The following is a 14,975-nucleotide window of genomic DNA, read 5'->3' on the forward strand; positions in this document are numbered from 1 at the left end:
GACTGAGTCCTATTAGATAGACAGAAATATTAACCTAAGTCATCTATACAGAAGCCTCTGGAACCCCATAAAATTGGGTCCTTAATTCACAATCTCTTGGAACTCACATTTTCTTATACATTACATGCACATATTGTCTCATAGTATAGAATTAATATTTATCATTCCTATTTCATGATATTTGATTTTTCAAAGATTTTATTGATTTGTCTTCCATTGATGTATATCCTGCCCGATTATAAAACTTACATAAATGCTCTTGACGAAGACAGATGAGGAGTATGAGATATAGTATCTTTTGTTGGGCCAAGTTCTGTGTTGATTTCCATTCCAAATGGCAAAATATGATATCATCCACTGTTGTATGCAAATGCTTATTCCATTAATAAGCATGGTTGGTTCCATTACCCTGGAACCAACCTAGCTACAACGCTGCACTCAAAGGCGGCACAAATTAAGAAGCACAAACAATGGTGTGATTTTGATTTTTGTGTTTAAAAATTCAGCATAATTCAGTCTTACCTGTCCTCACTAATATTACATACCAGCTAATAACTTAAACAACAAATGGTCTGGTAGCACTTTATAGACTAACAAAACATGTAGATGAAACAAAATACAGGCCAGACCACGAAAGCTCATCATCTAATAAACCATCTTGTTAGTCTTTGAAGTGCTACATAGTCCTGTATTTTGTTTCAGCTACACCAGACTAACACGGCTACATTTCTATCACTATAAAACATGTAGATGGTATCATGAGCTTTCGTGGGCACAGACTCTGGTCATCTGAAGTGGGCGATGCCCACAAAAGCTCATGATACCATCTACATGTTTTGTTAGTTTATAAAGTGCTACCAGACCATTTGTTGTTTTTTAAGTTAACCTGTACAGACTAACTCAGCCACCCCCCTGAAGCTTCTGAACATACCAGCTAATGTTAGTATTAATATTGGCTCTTTTCAATTCCTTTTCTACCTGCTTATTTTTTATTTACAGATTGCACCTCCCTGAACCAGCACCTTCTGGCTAGGTTCCCCTCCTGTACATTGACCCCACTGTCTGATTCTTACACCAGGCTCCCTAACCGCCAGCTGCCATCCTGGCTCTCCACCGAGTATGATTCTGCTCCTGGACAGCAGCCTGGCTCCGCTACCAGACCTGGCTGGGCCCTGTGGCTGCTGGCCAGACTCCAGCTGTTGGCTCTGCTCCCGGTTGAGCTCTAGTCATCAACACCCTCCCCACCCTGGTCCCTCTGTGTTGCCGACCCCTCTACTGACAGACTCCCAGCCAACCTCAGCTCTTGGTCCAGTGGCTCTCATATCCAGCAACTTCCAGGGTCCTGCTAGACCACAGATGCTGACAAGCTAGAGTCGCAAACCAGAAAGGTTCAACCTGCATCACTAAAAAAATTCTGTATTTGTGGAATGCATTTTCAAAGGTAAATTAAGCTGCATATATCAATGCAATCTGTTATAAAGACACTTTATTTTATGGATTTGTCATGTAATCATGTACAGATATTTGTATATAAAAATGACAATTCTCAATCAAAATATAAAAAAAATACAACCTGATACACTTGAACCTATTTAATCTGGCAACCTTGAGAAATAGACTAAGACACATCACAGAATTTTCCAGACCATGGGCATTCACTATAATGAAGGGTAAACAAAGTCTACTACTAATGGTTTGTATATACAAAAGCTTTATCAAGTACTATACATGTATAACATGTCATAAGATAAATCCTTGATGAACTGTACTTCAACTGGTTTTAATTATATGTAGATAATTAAGCACTAATTGTACTGTAAAGTGCCCTGCCATTTGTGTTTACAAGTTAAATTTGTACTAGACAGTACAGTATGTATACTTTGTTTTGCTGCACTATATTTCAACTTTTTATCATTAGGTAGATACAGTAATTAAACAGAAAACTAATACTGTAAAATTGTACATTACAAAGCTGAACCACATATGTTGTTTACCTGTTATAGTTGTGCCAGACAGTATGTATACTTTGTTTTGAAGGTGAACATGAAAATGTTTTATTTAACATGTACCAGTCATACAATAGAAATACTTACCTGTAGAAATGTAAGCTGATAAATACAGTACAAATGATATGAATGAAAAATATATTTAAGTATTGTACTTACATAAATTAATAGCTGACTAGAAAAATAAAGTTTCATGAAGAGTAACTAGGGGGCTGCACCCCTGCTCGCCAACCCCACACTCACTGGGGATAGGCAGCCCCAGCTCTGCCACCAGCTGCCAGAGTGGACTAGGCTGAAGCATGGCAGCCCTGATCAGCCCCAGCCCTCCCTCCACCCATTGGGCAGGGCTGAAGCCACACCAACCCTAGCCCTACCCCTTTCCCTCCTTCCCTCCCCCTCAGCCTCGCCAGGCCCAGCTCTCTCCCCCTAGCTGTCAGGGGGTTGGGCTGAGCCAAATCCATGGTGCAGGAGGCCCAGCTGCAGGTCGCACAGCTCCCGCCCGAGGACAGGGGAGGGGGAAGCGAGTGGCTATGGGATGCAGAGCGATGCATGACGATGTTTCATACAGAAATTGTTCTTTTGGATACAGTACAAATAAAAGTGATCAAAAAACCTTCAGAACACTAATACTGCTTTTACTACACAACAAACAACAACATAGTAATACTGCACACAAAACGTTATACGGAACTTCTGGTAGGTATTTCATCAACAGCCGAGGATGAAGCTTCTGGACTATTCGTCACTTCAAATGTTTCAAAAATATAATTGACTGAACATTTCCATTAACCATGCTCGTTTCATACATTTTGGTTTTTCACTTAACAGATTTTGAATTATGTAAAGATTCATAATCTGCTGTTCACTTATAAAGTTGCATTGGTCAAGGCCCAGCTATTAGATGAGTGTAAGTTTGATTCATTCATGAAGTTCTTTCTTCAGTCATCAAGTGGTCTTCATCTTCACTGTCATTTTCATCTTTATCCTTATTCTTTACCATTTCCAAAATGTCCTCATCAGCAAAATGGACAACAGGAGTATCTTTGTCAACATCAAGCCATTTCTTAATATTTTCTGCATGTAATACTTTTAAGTCAGTTAGTAATGTTTTTCGCATATTTAACCAACTCAGTCACCAGCTGTTCCTCATGTAAGGTAGAGAACCCTGTAAAGTCAGCCTTTTCACTGTTACTTCGTCTTCTAATACTAATAATGGCCAAAGCTTACGCTATGCTTTCTTCAAAATGGATCTTGGAATACCGTCCCAGGCACAAGCAAGCCCCCAGATTACATCCTTCAATTTATATTTCTTAACAATTTCATTCTCTGATTTATTACCATTTATGTCACTCAAGAATTTACGCAAAAACTCCAACCGATATCTGCACTTCAGGGAATGTAATATAGCTTGATCCTGGGGCTGAAATACTGAAGTTCAGGAAGGACATAGAAAAACACAAAAACATTATCTTTCACTAAAGTGTCTGCTTAGGGGTAGGCTGAACAATTGACCAAAGTAAGTAAAATCTTGCAATTTGGGTCCATCCCTAAACTACTGCAATGTTGACGAGCTTGTGGCACAATTTTTTTCAAACCAATCTGTTAATATTTGTCCAGAGATCCAACCATTTTTGCTTGCTTGGTATTTCACAGGAAACACTTTAATGCCACTGAATGCTCTTGGATACAAGCTTTTTCTGATCACCAGCAACTTTATCTTATGTGTTCCAGCTGCATTTGAGCAACCTAAAACAGCCATTTCTTCCTTCAATTCCTTCATTCCACTATATGTATTATCTTCAGTACCCAACCTTTTCCTGAGCGTGCATCTCCAATATAATGCCATTTCATCTGCATTATACACTTGTTCGGGACATAGTTTTTCATCCACTACTAATTTTGAAAATTCTTGTATAAACTTTTTCAGCTGCTTCTTGATTGTCAGAGAGTCTTTCCCAGCCACACTGTAGAGAGTGATACCATGCCTTTTCTTGAATTTGTGAAGCCACCCTTAGAAATACTCACATGCAAAAGGAAGATGAAGCGGTGTATAGAATATTTTTGCTTGTTCCATAATCAATGGACTGGAGATGCTAAGTCCTTCACTTCATCGTAGCTGAAACCACTCAATTAGTGCTGTATCAAGATCAACACTTTTCCTTTCTTTCATTGTTCTATGTTTTCCATGCCTTTTTTTTGACTCCCTTCCTGCATAAAAATTGAATAGTTGTTCTTTTTGAGATCGTAGACAGTAGATGAACCAACACCGCAAAACTTCACTGATGCACCAGCATCTAGCTTCTTGAGTAAACCCATCTTCTCCTGTTTTGTAAGCGTTTTGTGACATCGCTTAGCTGCTCCAACATCACTTTGGGTTTTAAGTTGACGCTTATTGGCCACGATGACAGTATATTACATGATGCTGGAATGCTGTGGAGGTAATAATGCTGTATGTTGGGGTGAGGTACCTTTTTGGGATTGGGGCCACTGACCCACAGAAAAATCAGTTGGAGGCCACACACAAATGAGAATAAAAATAAACCCTTCAAAACAAAATGAGAGACACCACACTCCACTCGCACTCCAGTAGGAGCTCACTGGGGTGGGGGGGGATCTGGGAGAGAAGGAGGGTGCAGGAGTGTGCTGGAAGTGTGAGATCTGGGAGGGTGCAGGAGCACATATGCAGTGGGAATTTGGAAGGGAGAGTGAATTAAGGGAATGGGGTGCAGAGTCAGGTCATGAGGCTCCTAGTGCTCCATTCCCCGCCCACCATACCACTCCCAGGTGATTCATGGCCAATGGAAGCGGTGAGGGAAAGACCAGATAAATGCTTCACTGCACTGTTCTTCTCCTAGATGAATGAGGGGGAGTGGCAGCATGCAGAGCTGCATTCTCCTCCCCCTGCCAGGGAGAGCCTATGGGCCAGATCTAGCCTGCAGCTTGCCTGGATCAAGCCTGCAAGACCTAGTGCTTCCTCCCACTGCAGCAGGGAGCTGTCACTGGTAATTCAGCTATGCTGGGTTTTGAACCACAGGTGTTCCCAGATCATGGACACCCAGATTAAGAAGGTTCAAATGTAGCTTTAAAAAGGTACCAGGATTACAAACCAAAATTTTGGGCCCAGTTTATTGCAGATAATTTTCAATAAATTTATCTTTGAGAAAGTTATACAGAATCATTCCAATCCCCAACTGACCTCAATAAGCAGGTGAGTATGGAAGGGGAGAATCAGACCCATGGAAATCAGAAACAGAATAGACCATTAAAACTTAGTCTATTCCTATGCCATGTAGCACTGTTCCCTACAATGTATTTGCTAGTGACATGCATTCACAGTTGTGTTCTAAGTCTTAATTCTGTAAGGATAGTCTAGAACAGTATTTTCAAACTTTTTCTCATGACCCAGCTGAAGAAATTTGTTGATGCCCATAACCCAGCATGATTTGATTAGAGTGTGAGCTCCATGGTGGAGCTGAGGATGAGAGCTCTGGCTATAGGAAGGGATCCAGCTTTGGAGAAGTGTGGAGGACAGAGTTAAGGCAAGAGAGGCTTACCTTGCCTCCCAGTCAATGGTGCAGCAGACATGCTAAGGCAGGTTTCCTGCCTCTCCTGGCACTGCAGACCATGCTGAGCCCCAGAAGCAACTAGCAACAGGTTCCCAGCCAGTGGGAATGTGGAGCTAGTGCTCAGTGCAGGGTCTGAGTGCTCTCCTTTCTCCTATCTAGGAGCCAGGCCTGCTACCACATGATTCTGAGGCCAAAGAGCCAAAGGTTTAGGATATGTTTTTAACAGTCTGCAATGTCAGGACAGGCAACACACCCACTGGTCACCTGATCCCTCTGCAGCAATGAGACCCAGTGCCTGAGATTCCACAGCCCAGAACTGCATCGCAACCCACAGTTTGAAAACCACGGATCTAGGATGTAACTTGCATGTTTTAAAACTTTAGCACACACAGAGAAAGTTAAAATACACTACGGTCATAAAACATGTTCGTGCCTTACACGCATTTAGAGTATACCTCGACTAAGATAAATGAGTAAAAAAAACCTCCTGATATAGATATGCTCCAAAAATTCTCAGATCCTTACATGGGAAATGCTTTAAAAACCACAAACTATTAATCTGTGACTTCCAAAATGTATTATTTATAATTACTTTCTTCACATATCTTCAAAATACAGGTATGGACCTCATAATTAAATTATTTTCAGCAACTGGAACCGTGTTGTAATTATAAATTTCTAGTATCAGAGGGGTAGCCGTGTTAGTCTGAATCTGCAAAAGCGATGAGGAGTCCTGTGGCACCTTATAGACTAACTGAAGTGTAGGAGCATAAGCTTTCGTGGGCAAAGACCCACTTCGTCAGATGCATGTAGTGGAAATTTCCAGAGGCAGGAATAAATATGCAGGCCAGGATCAGGCTGGAGATGACCAGGTGGATCCAATCAAGGAGGATGAGGCCCACTTCTAGCAGCTGATCTGGAGGTGTGAATTCCAAGAGAATAGAAGCTGCTTTTGTAGTTAGCAAGCCATTCACAGTCTTTGTTTAATCCAGAGTTGATTGTGTCAAACTTAAAGATGAACTGTAGCTCAGAAGTTTCTCTTTGAAGTCTGGTCCTGAAGTTTTTTTGCTGCAGGATGGCTACTTTTAGATCTGCAATTGTGTGTCCAGGAAGATTGAAGTGTTCCCCTACAGGTTTTTGTATGTTGCCATTCCTAATATCAGATTTGTGTCCATTGATTCTTTTACGTAGGGACTGTCCTGTTTGGCCGATGTATATAGCAGTGGGGCATTGTTGGCACATGATGGCATATATTACGTTGGTGGATGTGCAGGAGAATGTACCAGTGACAGTATGGCTGATCTGGTTAGGTCCTGTGATGGTGTTGCTGGTGTATATATGTGGGCAGAGTTGGCACCGAGGTTTGTTGCAAGGATTGGTTCCTGAGTTCGAGTTATTATGGTGCGGTGTGTAGTTGCTGGTGAGAATATGCTTCAGGTTGGCGGGTTGTCTGTGGGCAAGGACCGGCCTACCTCCCAAGGCCTGTGAGAGCGAGGGATCATTGTCCAGGATGGGTTGAAGATCACTAATGATGCGTTGGAGAGGTTTTAGCTGGGGACTGTAGGTGATGGCCAGTGGTGTTCTGTTGGTTTCTTTCTTGGGCTTGTCCCGTAGCAGGAGGCTTCTGGGTACACATCTGGCTCTGTCAATCTGTCTCCTCACTTCCTCGTGTGGGTATCGCAGTTTACAGAATGCTTGTTGAAGGTCTTGTAGGTGTAGGTCTCTGTCTGAGGGGTTGGAGCATATGCGGTTGTACCTCAGTGCTTGGCTGTAAACAATGGATCGTGTGGTGTGTCCGGGATGGAAACTGGAGATGGAAATTGTGCCAACAATGCCCCACTGCTATATACATCAGCCAAACAGGACAGTCCCTACGTAAAAGAATCAATGGACACAAATCTGATATTAGGAATGGCAACATACAAAAACCTGTAGGGGAACACTTCAATCTTCCTGGACACACAATTGCAGATCTAAAAGTAGCCATCCTGCAGCAAAAAAACTTCAGGACCAGACTTCAAAGAGAAACTGCTGAGCTACAGTTCATCTTTAAGTTTGACACAATCAACTCTGGATTAAACAAAGACTGTGAATGGCTTGCTAACTACAAAAGCAGCTTCTATTCTCTTGGAATTCACACCTCCAGATCAGCTGCTAGAAGTGGGCCTCATCCTCCTTGATTGGATCCACCTGGTCATCTCCAGCCTGATCCTGGCCTGCATATTTATTCCTGCCTCTGGAAATTTCCACTACATGCATCTGACGAAGTGGGTCTTTGCCCACGAAAGCTTATGCTCCTACACTTCAGTTAGTCTATAAGGTGCCACAGGACTCCTCATCGCTTTTATAAATTTCTATTTACCCTTCTTTTTTAATGAACAAATTGCTTCCCCATTCCTCTTTGGAACCCCACTCTTTTTAGCTTATCCACATGTAACAATTTTGAATGGTTCCTGACAGTCAAAAGTTTAGGATCTGTTTTTAAATTAAAACTCTTTTAAGAACATATTTTTGAAAGCAATGTTTGTGTTCTTCATTATTTTATTTAGGCAATGGCAAAATGTTAAGTAATTATCACTTTCCAGTTTAAAAGGTAAAATGGCAACTTGCAGCATAATACAAGGACTCAATGATAACAATTTAAGTAGCACTTTAATGATTCTAAAAATCATGCAGATTTTTTTTTTAATTGCAGTTAGATTTTGGGCAAATTGTTTTAAACAGGAATACTAAATCACTTTACTCTCCAATCCTCTGTAACTGCCAGTTTACATAAAGGAGAGGCAAGGTAGATGAGAGTGTACAGATTGAACCTCTCTAATCCAGCACTCTCTGGTCCAGCATGATTTTAGTTACCCAGATGTCCACTTACCAAGGGTGTTGCCAAGTTTCTCCCATAAAGTTTGTTTACCAGTCATCAGCCCTGGCTCTCAGTGTGCTGTGATGTTATTTAGCTCTAATTTACCTCTAAATGTCTTCTAAGAGCCAAGTGAGCAGTGAACGGGTTCATAATGCTGCGAGACAATAAACCTCATGTGGTTTGGCAAATTCTCTGTTTGGCACTGGTCAAGTCCCAAGGATGCGGGACTAGAAAGGTTCAACCTGAATCTTTGATCTGAAGAAAAGCACTGTGTAGCTCAAAACTGTGTCTCTTACCAACAGAAGTTGGTCCAATAAAAGATACTAACTTACCTGCCTTGTTTCTTTCATGTCCTAGAACCAAAATGGCTACCACACTGCCATTTCACACAATTAAAATTCTGGGGAACTGGATGTGACCAGTAACAAGAATGGTTTTTTTCCCCCACCTCAAAAGTCACTGATGTGAATGAAGCCCATATAAACTAGTGATCAATGTCTGTCCAGAATACTTACAACTATTAAACATGTTCACTTCCAAAAATGTCAATTAAATGGTAAAGTCAATTACCATATGATGGATTCTGCATCTACAACTGGGATTCTAACAAGATGACGTAGGGAAATATAGCTTTAAGGGGTTGAAAATGAACTTTTCAAAATTAACTCCTTTGGTTAAAACATTCACACAGGAGACAAAGAAGATGCAAATGAGTTCTGAAAAATCTATTATGGCACAATACACTTTCCAAATAAATACATGAAAAAGAAAGGCAGAATAAAATAAAACAAAACCTCTCAAATCTGTTTAAACAAGACCAGTGAATGTTAGAATGTATGACTTTAAAATATACAATTATTCTGCCATAAAAGATGGTGATGACTTCCCCCCCCCCAGAGAATATTTATGTAACAACTCTGAAGTTTACCCAGTTTGATAAGTGAATCATAAAAAAGGAGTCAAAGTAATAAAGTGAAAGGGGAGAGTGTGGAAGAGAAGAAAAGTGAAAGAGACCCTGAGGTTATGTCTTTACAATGTTCCCTGTGTAAGAATTGCAGACAGGTCCTTGAAAAAAAAAATTGAAAGTATTCCTATTTCACTGTAAGTAAAATTGTAATGAGGCTACCTAGTTAAGGTTTGCAGTTTCAAACTGGACTTTATGCATCATTATTGATTTTTTCTCTAACCTTTATAAATCTTGTTTAATGAGACTATTACTTCCATACAGTTGTGTCAGAACTTTCTCATGCTCATGCAGGGAAACCACTTACACTGAAGAGAAACACTGAAGATAAACTATACTCAGAAGGAAAAATGTCTAGAGCCTTACCCCAATTCAGAGGTCCCCATCAAAAGGGAAGAAAGTAGGGTACTCTCCCATAAAACGTGTCAAGGTTATGGTCTGACAGATGGACACAAAAGCAGACAATGTGAACAAGTATTTTACTCATTTTCTGATACCCAGTCAGAGCGCAAGTGAACAAAATAAGTACTTAACACATAGCACAGTATACACATAGTTTTCCAAAATTCATTTTAAAATAATCAAACCATCCTATATAAAACATACTTTTTATGTTAAAGATACTGGAAGATTTACTCAGTGTTGCTGGTGTCCTCAACTCAATATATTTTTGGCTGTTGGTAAATAAAATGAAAATGTACACACTTCATTTGAATCATTGCTTTGGGGAAGGACCTGGAGATAATAAATTGCGAGTAATTGACTAGTCAACGTATTTTGCATTGACTATTCAATTAGTTGATAGGGCACTTCCGCTTTTGAACAACCTTAGGGCTGTTGTTACACTTGAAAACACACAAGCACCGTGAGGAGCCCAGGATCAGCTAGGGACTCCCCTGCTAGCCCTGGGCATTGAAATGCTCCAGGGAGCCCGGTTTCAGGCTCCTCACAGCATTTAAAAGCAGCAGTGCCCCATAGAGCCCGGGATCAGCTGGGGACTCCCAGCTGACACGGGGCTCTACGCAATGTTTCCACTTTGAAATGCCGCGGGGAGCCCAGAGTCAGGCTCCACGTGGTGTTTCAAAGTGGCAGCCCACATAGAGCCCATGTTCAGCAGGGGAGTCCACAGCTGATCCCGGGCTCCACATAGCACTGCCACTTTGAAATGCTGCATGCAGCCTGGGGGTGCATGCAGCATTTCCACGTGGCGCTCAGGGTCTAGCCCCAGGCTCCATGTGGTGCTGCAGCTTTTAAGTAGCCCCTCTTTCCCCACCCGTTGCTGAATCTTTCTGATAGAGGTAGCAAACGGGGAGGGGGACGGGACGGGGCTAGCTGACTAGCCTGTCAACTATCTGACAAGCATTTGCTTATCGGATAGTCCACTAGTCCTTCACATCCCTAGTTCAGAATGCAGGGTGTCCGAGGGAGAGAGAACTATCCCTGCCCTCTCTCACCACAGAAACTTGGGGTCACGTAAGAAGCGCTTCTCCACGGCCGCTTCAACATCAGTAGCCACAGCCAGGGGTCTAGGTTCATCAGCACCTTGTGCTCCTCAGCCAAGCGAGGAACGCAGGAAACTGTGCACTTTTCCCTCGTTCCCTGACAAAAGGGGACAGCCAGCAATGTTCCTGTACATATCAGGGAATGGGAGGGGGGGGGAAGGGAAAGAGTTCCTCCCCCCAAAGTGCACCTTGGGTTAGGATGTTCAGGGCTGAGGCAGTCCTGGACTGGGGTAGGTAGCATACCCCCAGCTATTCCCTTTCATTTGACTGGTGATTGTCTTTTTTCTGTATGGTTTTATGAAAAGCAATCCTATTCCAAGTATATTCCATTTTCTGACCCAACCAAGCTCTTACCCTGCTTTAAGGTATGACAAATTTGGCGGTCCTAGCTCTTACTGTTTAGAAGTTCTTGAACAGACACACAGACAAATTCTCTCAGATATACAGTAGAGATAATAATAAAAACCATTAAATTTCAGAGAGATATCTGTTAATCAGTTTCAGCAAAAACAAAAACAAAAAGAAGTCCAGTGGCACATTAAAGACTAACAAAATTGTTACGGTATTAGAGCACTCTAATAAATTTGTTAGTCTTTACAGTGCCACCAGACTCCTTGTTATTTTTGTAAATGATTTCAAAAGTTTATGCTAATTAAGCAATTTCAAGACAGTGTTTGCTTACATCTGTGACTCAATGAGCAGGTCAATTTAAATTAAGTTTACTGTGGTAGCAACTTAAAAATTCAAGCCAGAGATGCCCTAAAAAATTGCACACTATCAAAGTTTTATAAAGATGATGCCCCATTCTACAATATTATATCATTAACTTGTTACTTGATTAACCTCTCATTTGGTAAGAATTAATTTTATAATACACAGGAGTTTAATCAAAAGATACCCAGCAAACTTTAGGACATTTGGGGACATGCCCTCAGAGTATATTGAGTCAGGAAAGCAAACACCAGAAAAGAGTCTCTAGAGACACTAATTGCTCATAAAAGGGAAATGGAGACCAGGTGAACAAAAGTTCACTAAGAGACTCTCTATTCAAAGAAGATTGGATACCATCTCAATAAAAGTAAATTGTCTAAACCATCTGAGAACAGCAATGGGTATTCCTGAATGTTGCATTATTCTATTAAAGGGTAAACATTTCTGTTTTCAGATAACTCAAGTTGAGAAGATAACTAGGAAGACTAATTAGAACAAGCCTGAGAATAGAAAAACAAGTACTGGAGAACAAATGTATGAATTATAACAGGTGGGGAACATTTTTCAGGTTGGGGGCCCACACACAAGCGAGGAACAAAAAAGCAAACAAAACACCTTACTGACATGGCCCCCAATGTTTCAATCTCTACTATGCATAATGCAAAGAAATATGAAGACAAAGAAAACTTTGAAGGAGAGGTTTTACAATTTTACTTCTGCAATTAGAAAATACACGAACAGATCATTCCCATCTTCTGATTAGTGAAGGGGCCTTTTTCAAAGCCTTATGGATGCTACAGATAACGCATAGTTCAATAGAACTAACAACTTTGCTTTAGCTTTTAAGTTAATACATTTAATATTTGCCTTGTGCAGTGCCATATGGTGATAGATTTGTCCTAAAATCTTGTTGGAAAGCCTGACCACATTTTGCTTTTTTAATGCAACTTGCATCCATTTATTTTGAATGAGTGATGCTGCTGCATGACATGATGCATATTATGTAAAACAGCAATAATCTAATTTGAAATAAGTCAGTAGCAGCCATTATGGACTAAAATTATCATTCCAAAACTACCAATCTTTCACCCATCCTACCAGCACAAAATAATCTGTAATTTCTTCAAGAACATAACTGCAACCTTGTTACCATATCCCATCCCAAATCACCTCCACCCCAACCCAAACCATATTGCTCATAAGGTTCCTTTGTAATTTCTTGCAGTGACTACACTACTTCATACTGACTTTTCAAACCAGTGTTACCCAAACTTGGGTGATGATCTCCAAAGACTCATGGAGGTGTCTAAGAGGACAGGATGAGAGGGGTCTGAGGAGATCGCTCATTCTGTAAAATAATAAATTAATTTATAATAAAAAATATATATACACAACATAGGCCTTGTAATGGTGTATCTATTTAAGGCTATCATATTTTATACTATTGCATATTGCAGTTTTTGCTTCTGGATTTGGTTAAACTTTCTTGATGTTTCCTCTGTTAATATTTCTGTTAACACTGCTACAGCCCTTCAAGCTAGGATATAATATCCCAATTAATTGGTTAGCCAGTTAAACATAATGGTTAACTGACAAAAGGCATTGGGAAAGGGCTGCTGCAGTCTACCCACCAGGCACAAACTGGGGCTGCTCTGGCTGGGCTGGAGCACCCCAGACCCTGCAGAGCTGGAGCAGCCTCCTCCCCCTGGCGGGAGAGGAGACACTCTAGCCCCCACCAGTGAAGCAGTTAACCAGGTCACATCCCTACTTCAAGCACAGCTAACCCAGAAATTAGAAAGCTTTCAGGGCAGGGAACACCTTTGGGAAGAAAACTACCATTCCTATCAGTATTGATAGAAACTCTTCTGGAATGTTATGGTATAATAGAAACAACTACTGAGACGGGAAAAAATTCAGCCCCCTCTTGTTTTGATCAAAAAACAAAACAAACAGAAATGTAATTTAATCCAAACTTCACTAGCAGGATGCCATACTGTTAATTACTACCCACTGCACACATGTCAAAAAGAGTTGGAACTATGGACAAAAAAAATCCATGTAAACAACTCCAATTGTTTAGGAATCATAATTAGAAGGATCTTAATACAGGATAAAGGTGATGCTACTTTTATTTAAAATTTTGTTTTGATTTTGCAAACGAAGCTAGTCAACATTCATGATGCTTAACTGAGAATCATTTATTATTCATATCGCATTTTAAGCATTCAGAGTGCTGTGCAGTTTCTGGACAATGCTGTTTGCTCACACTCCCCTGAAATGTCTGTATGTCGGAGAGTGCATAAAACTAATTATGTATTAATGGTAAAATATAGCATCTGTCTGTCAACATTGAAGCTGATTTGTGGTATGGCAAAGCACAGTTTGCTGTATGGAGCAAAGTAAAGGAATTTTACACAGTAGAGCAGAGCAGGTCCTAGAAAGCAAAATCTACAAAAAGCCTCCACTCTCAGGAGGGTGCAGTCTGCAAGCTACAGAAAAGTCTGCTTATAGACCAAGATGCTTACAGTGAATCCCTTGAGTGAAGATCAGCTCTCCTGGAGTCAGGCACACAAACCGTGATGTAAAAACACACCCTTTACGGTGGAGGGACAGTAAGGAGAAAGGGACTTTCACACTGAGATAAACACGTCGGGTGCGGGAGAGGGGGAAGAGGAGGCAGGACCACTATGGCACCAAAACATTCGCTGACGCAAAAACACTATCCAGGGATTGGGGCGATAAGGGGAGGGCAGCGCCCCGCTACCTGCTCCAGCCAAGGAAAGAATAGAGACGAAGCCCCGCTCCCCTCCCCTCCCCTCCAACGTGCCCGCTACGGTGGGATTGTGGCAGAGGGACCAGGCCGCAGCACCGGCCCCAGCACACCGGCAAGAGGAACGTAAGCGTCCGCGGGCCCCTCCCCCTCAGCCCAGCCGGGTTTAAGCCCCGCACACACAGAGGCAACAGCGAGGCCGCACTTAACCTCCCTCCCGCCAGTCCCACCCCCTTCCCGGCCTTTACCCCCGCAACGCCTTAGTCAGCCCCCGCGGCCTTCTCTGCCAATCCCTTCCCCGGCCTCCCCCTCCACCGGGACCGCCCGCAGAGGGGAGCAGCCGCCCCTCGTCTTAGGGGGGGAGGAAAGTATCCCCAGCTGCCTCTCCTCAGCGCGGGCTGCTCCGAGCCTGCCAGGCGAGTGTCCCGGGCCGTACCTCATGGGCTCTGCGGTCATCTCGCCGCCGCTCGGTGCCCCCGGCCAAGCCGGAACCGAGCTCAGGCGCGGAAGGGACACAAAGCCGTTAGTGCCGCCATCGCCAGCGCCGCCGCCATCTTGTCAGAGGGAAAAATGAGGGAGACGGCCTCCCTCCTGCC

General features: G+C 42.2%; 1 protein-coding gene across 6 annotated transcripts in view; it reads right to left on the minus strand.

Annotated features, from left to right (window-relative positions):
• ATRX (ATRX chromatin remodeler) overlaps positions 1-14,975 on the minus strand; it is a 200,468-nt gene extending 185,493 nt beyond the window's left edge. For 3 of the 6 annotated variants that reach the window (XM_006136188.4, XM_006136189.4, XM_006136187.4), the window contains exon 1: positions 14,816-14,975. In XM_006136188.4, coding sequence (XP_006136250.1) covers positions 14,816-14,835 — 20 coding nt within the window. In that variant the 5' untranslated portion in view covers positions 14,836-14,975. Of the gene's footprint in view, positions 1-12,857; positions 12,958-14,815 lie in introns of all 6 variants that reach the window. The other 3 variants (XM_075940897.1, XM_075940896.1, XM_006136190.4) reach the window with 2 other exon arrangements.

The sequence above is a fragment of the Pelodiscus sinensis genome, chromosome 13 (genome assembly GCF_049634645.1).
Source record: "Pelodiscus sinensis isolate JC-2024 chromosome 13, ASM4963464v1, whole genome shotgun sequence".
In the NCBI taxonomy this organism is placed as follows: Eukaryota; Metazoa; Chordata; order Testudines; family Trionychidae; genus Pelodiscus; species Pelodiscus sinensis.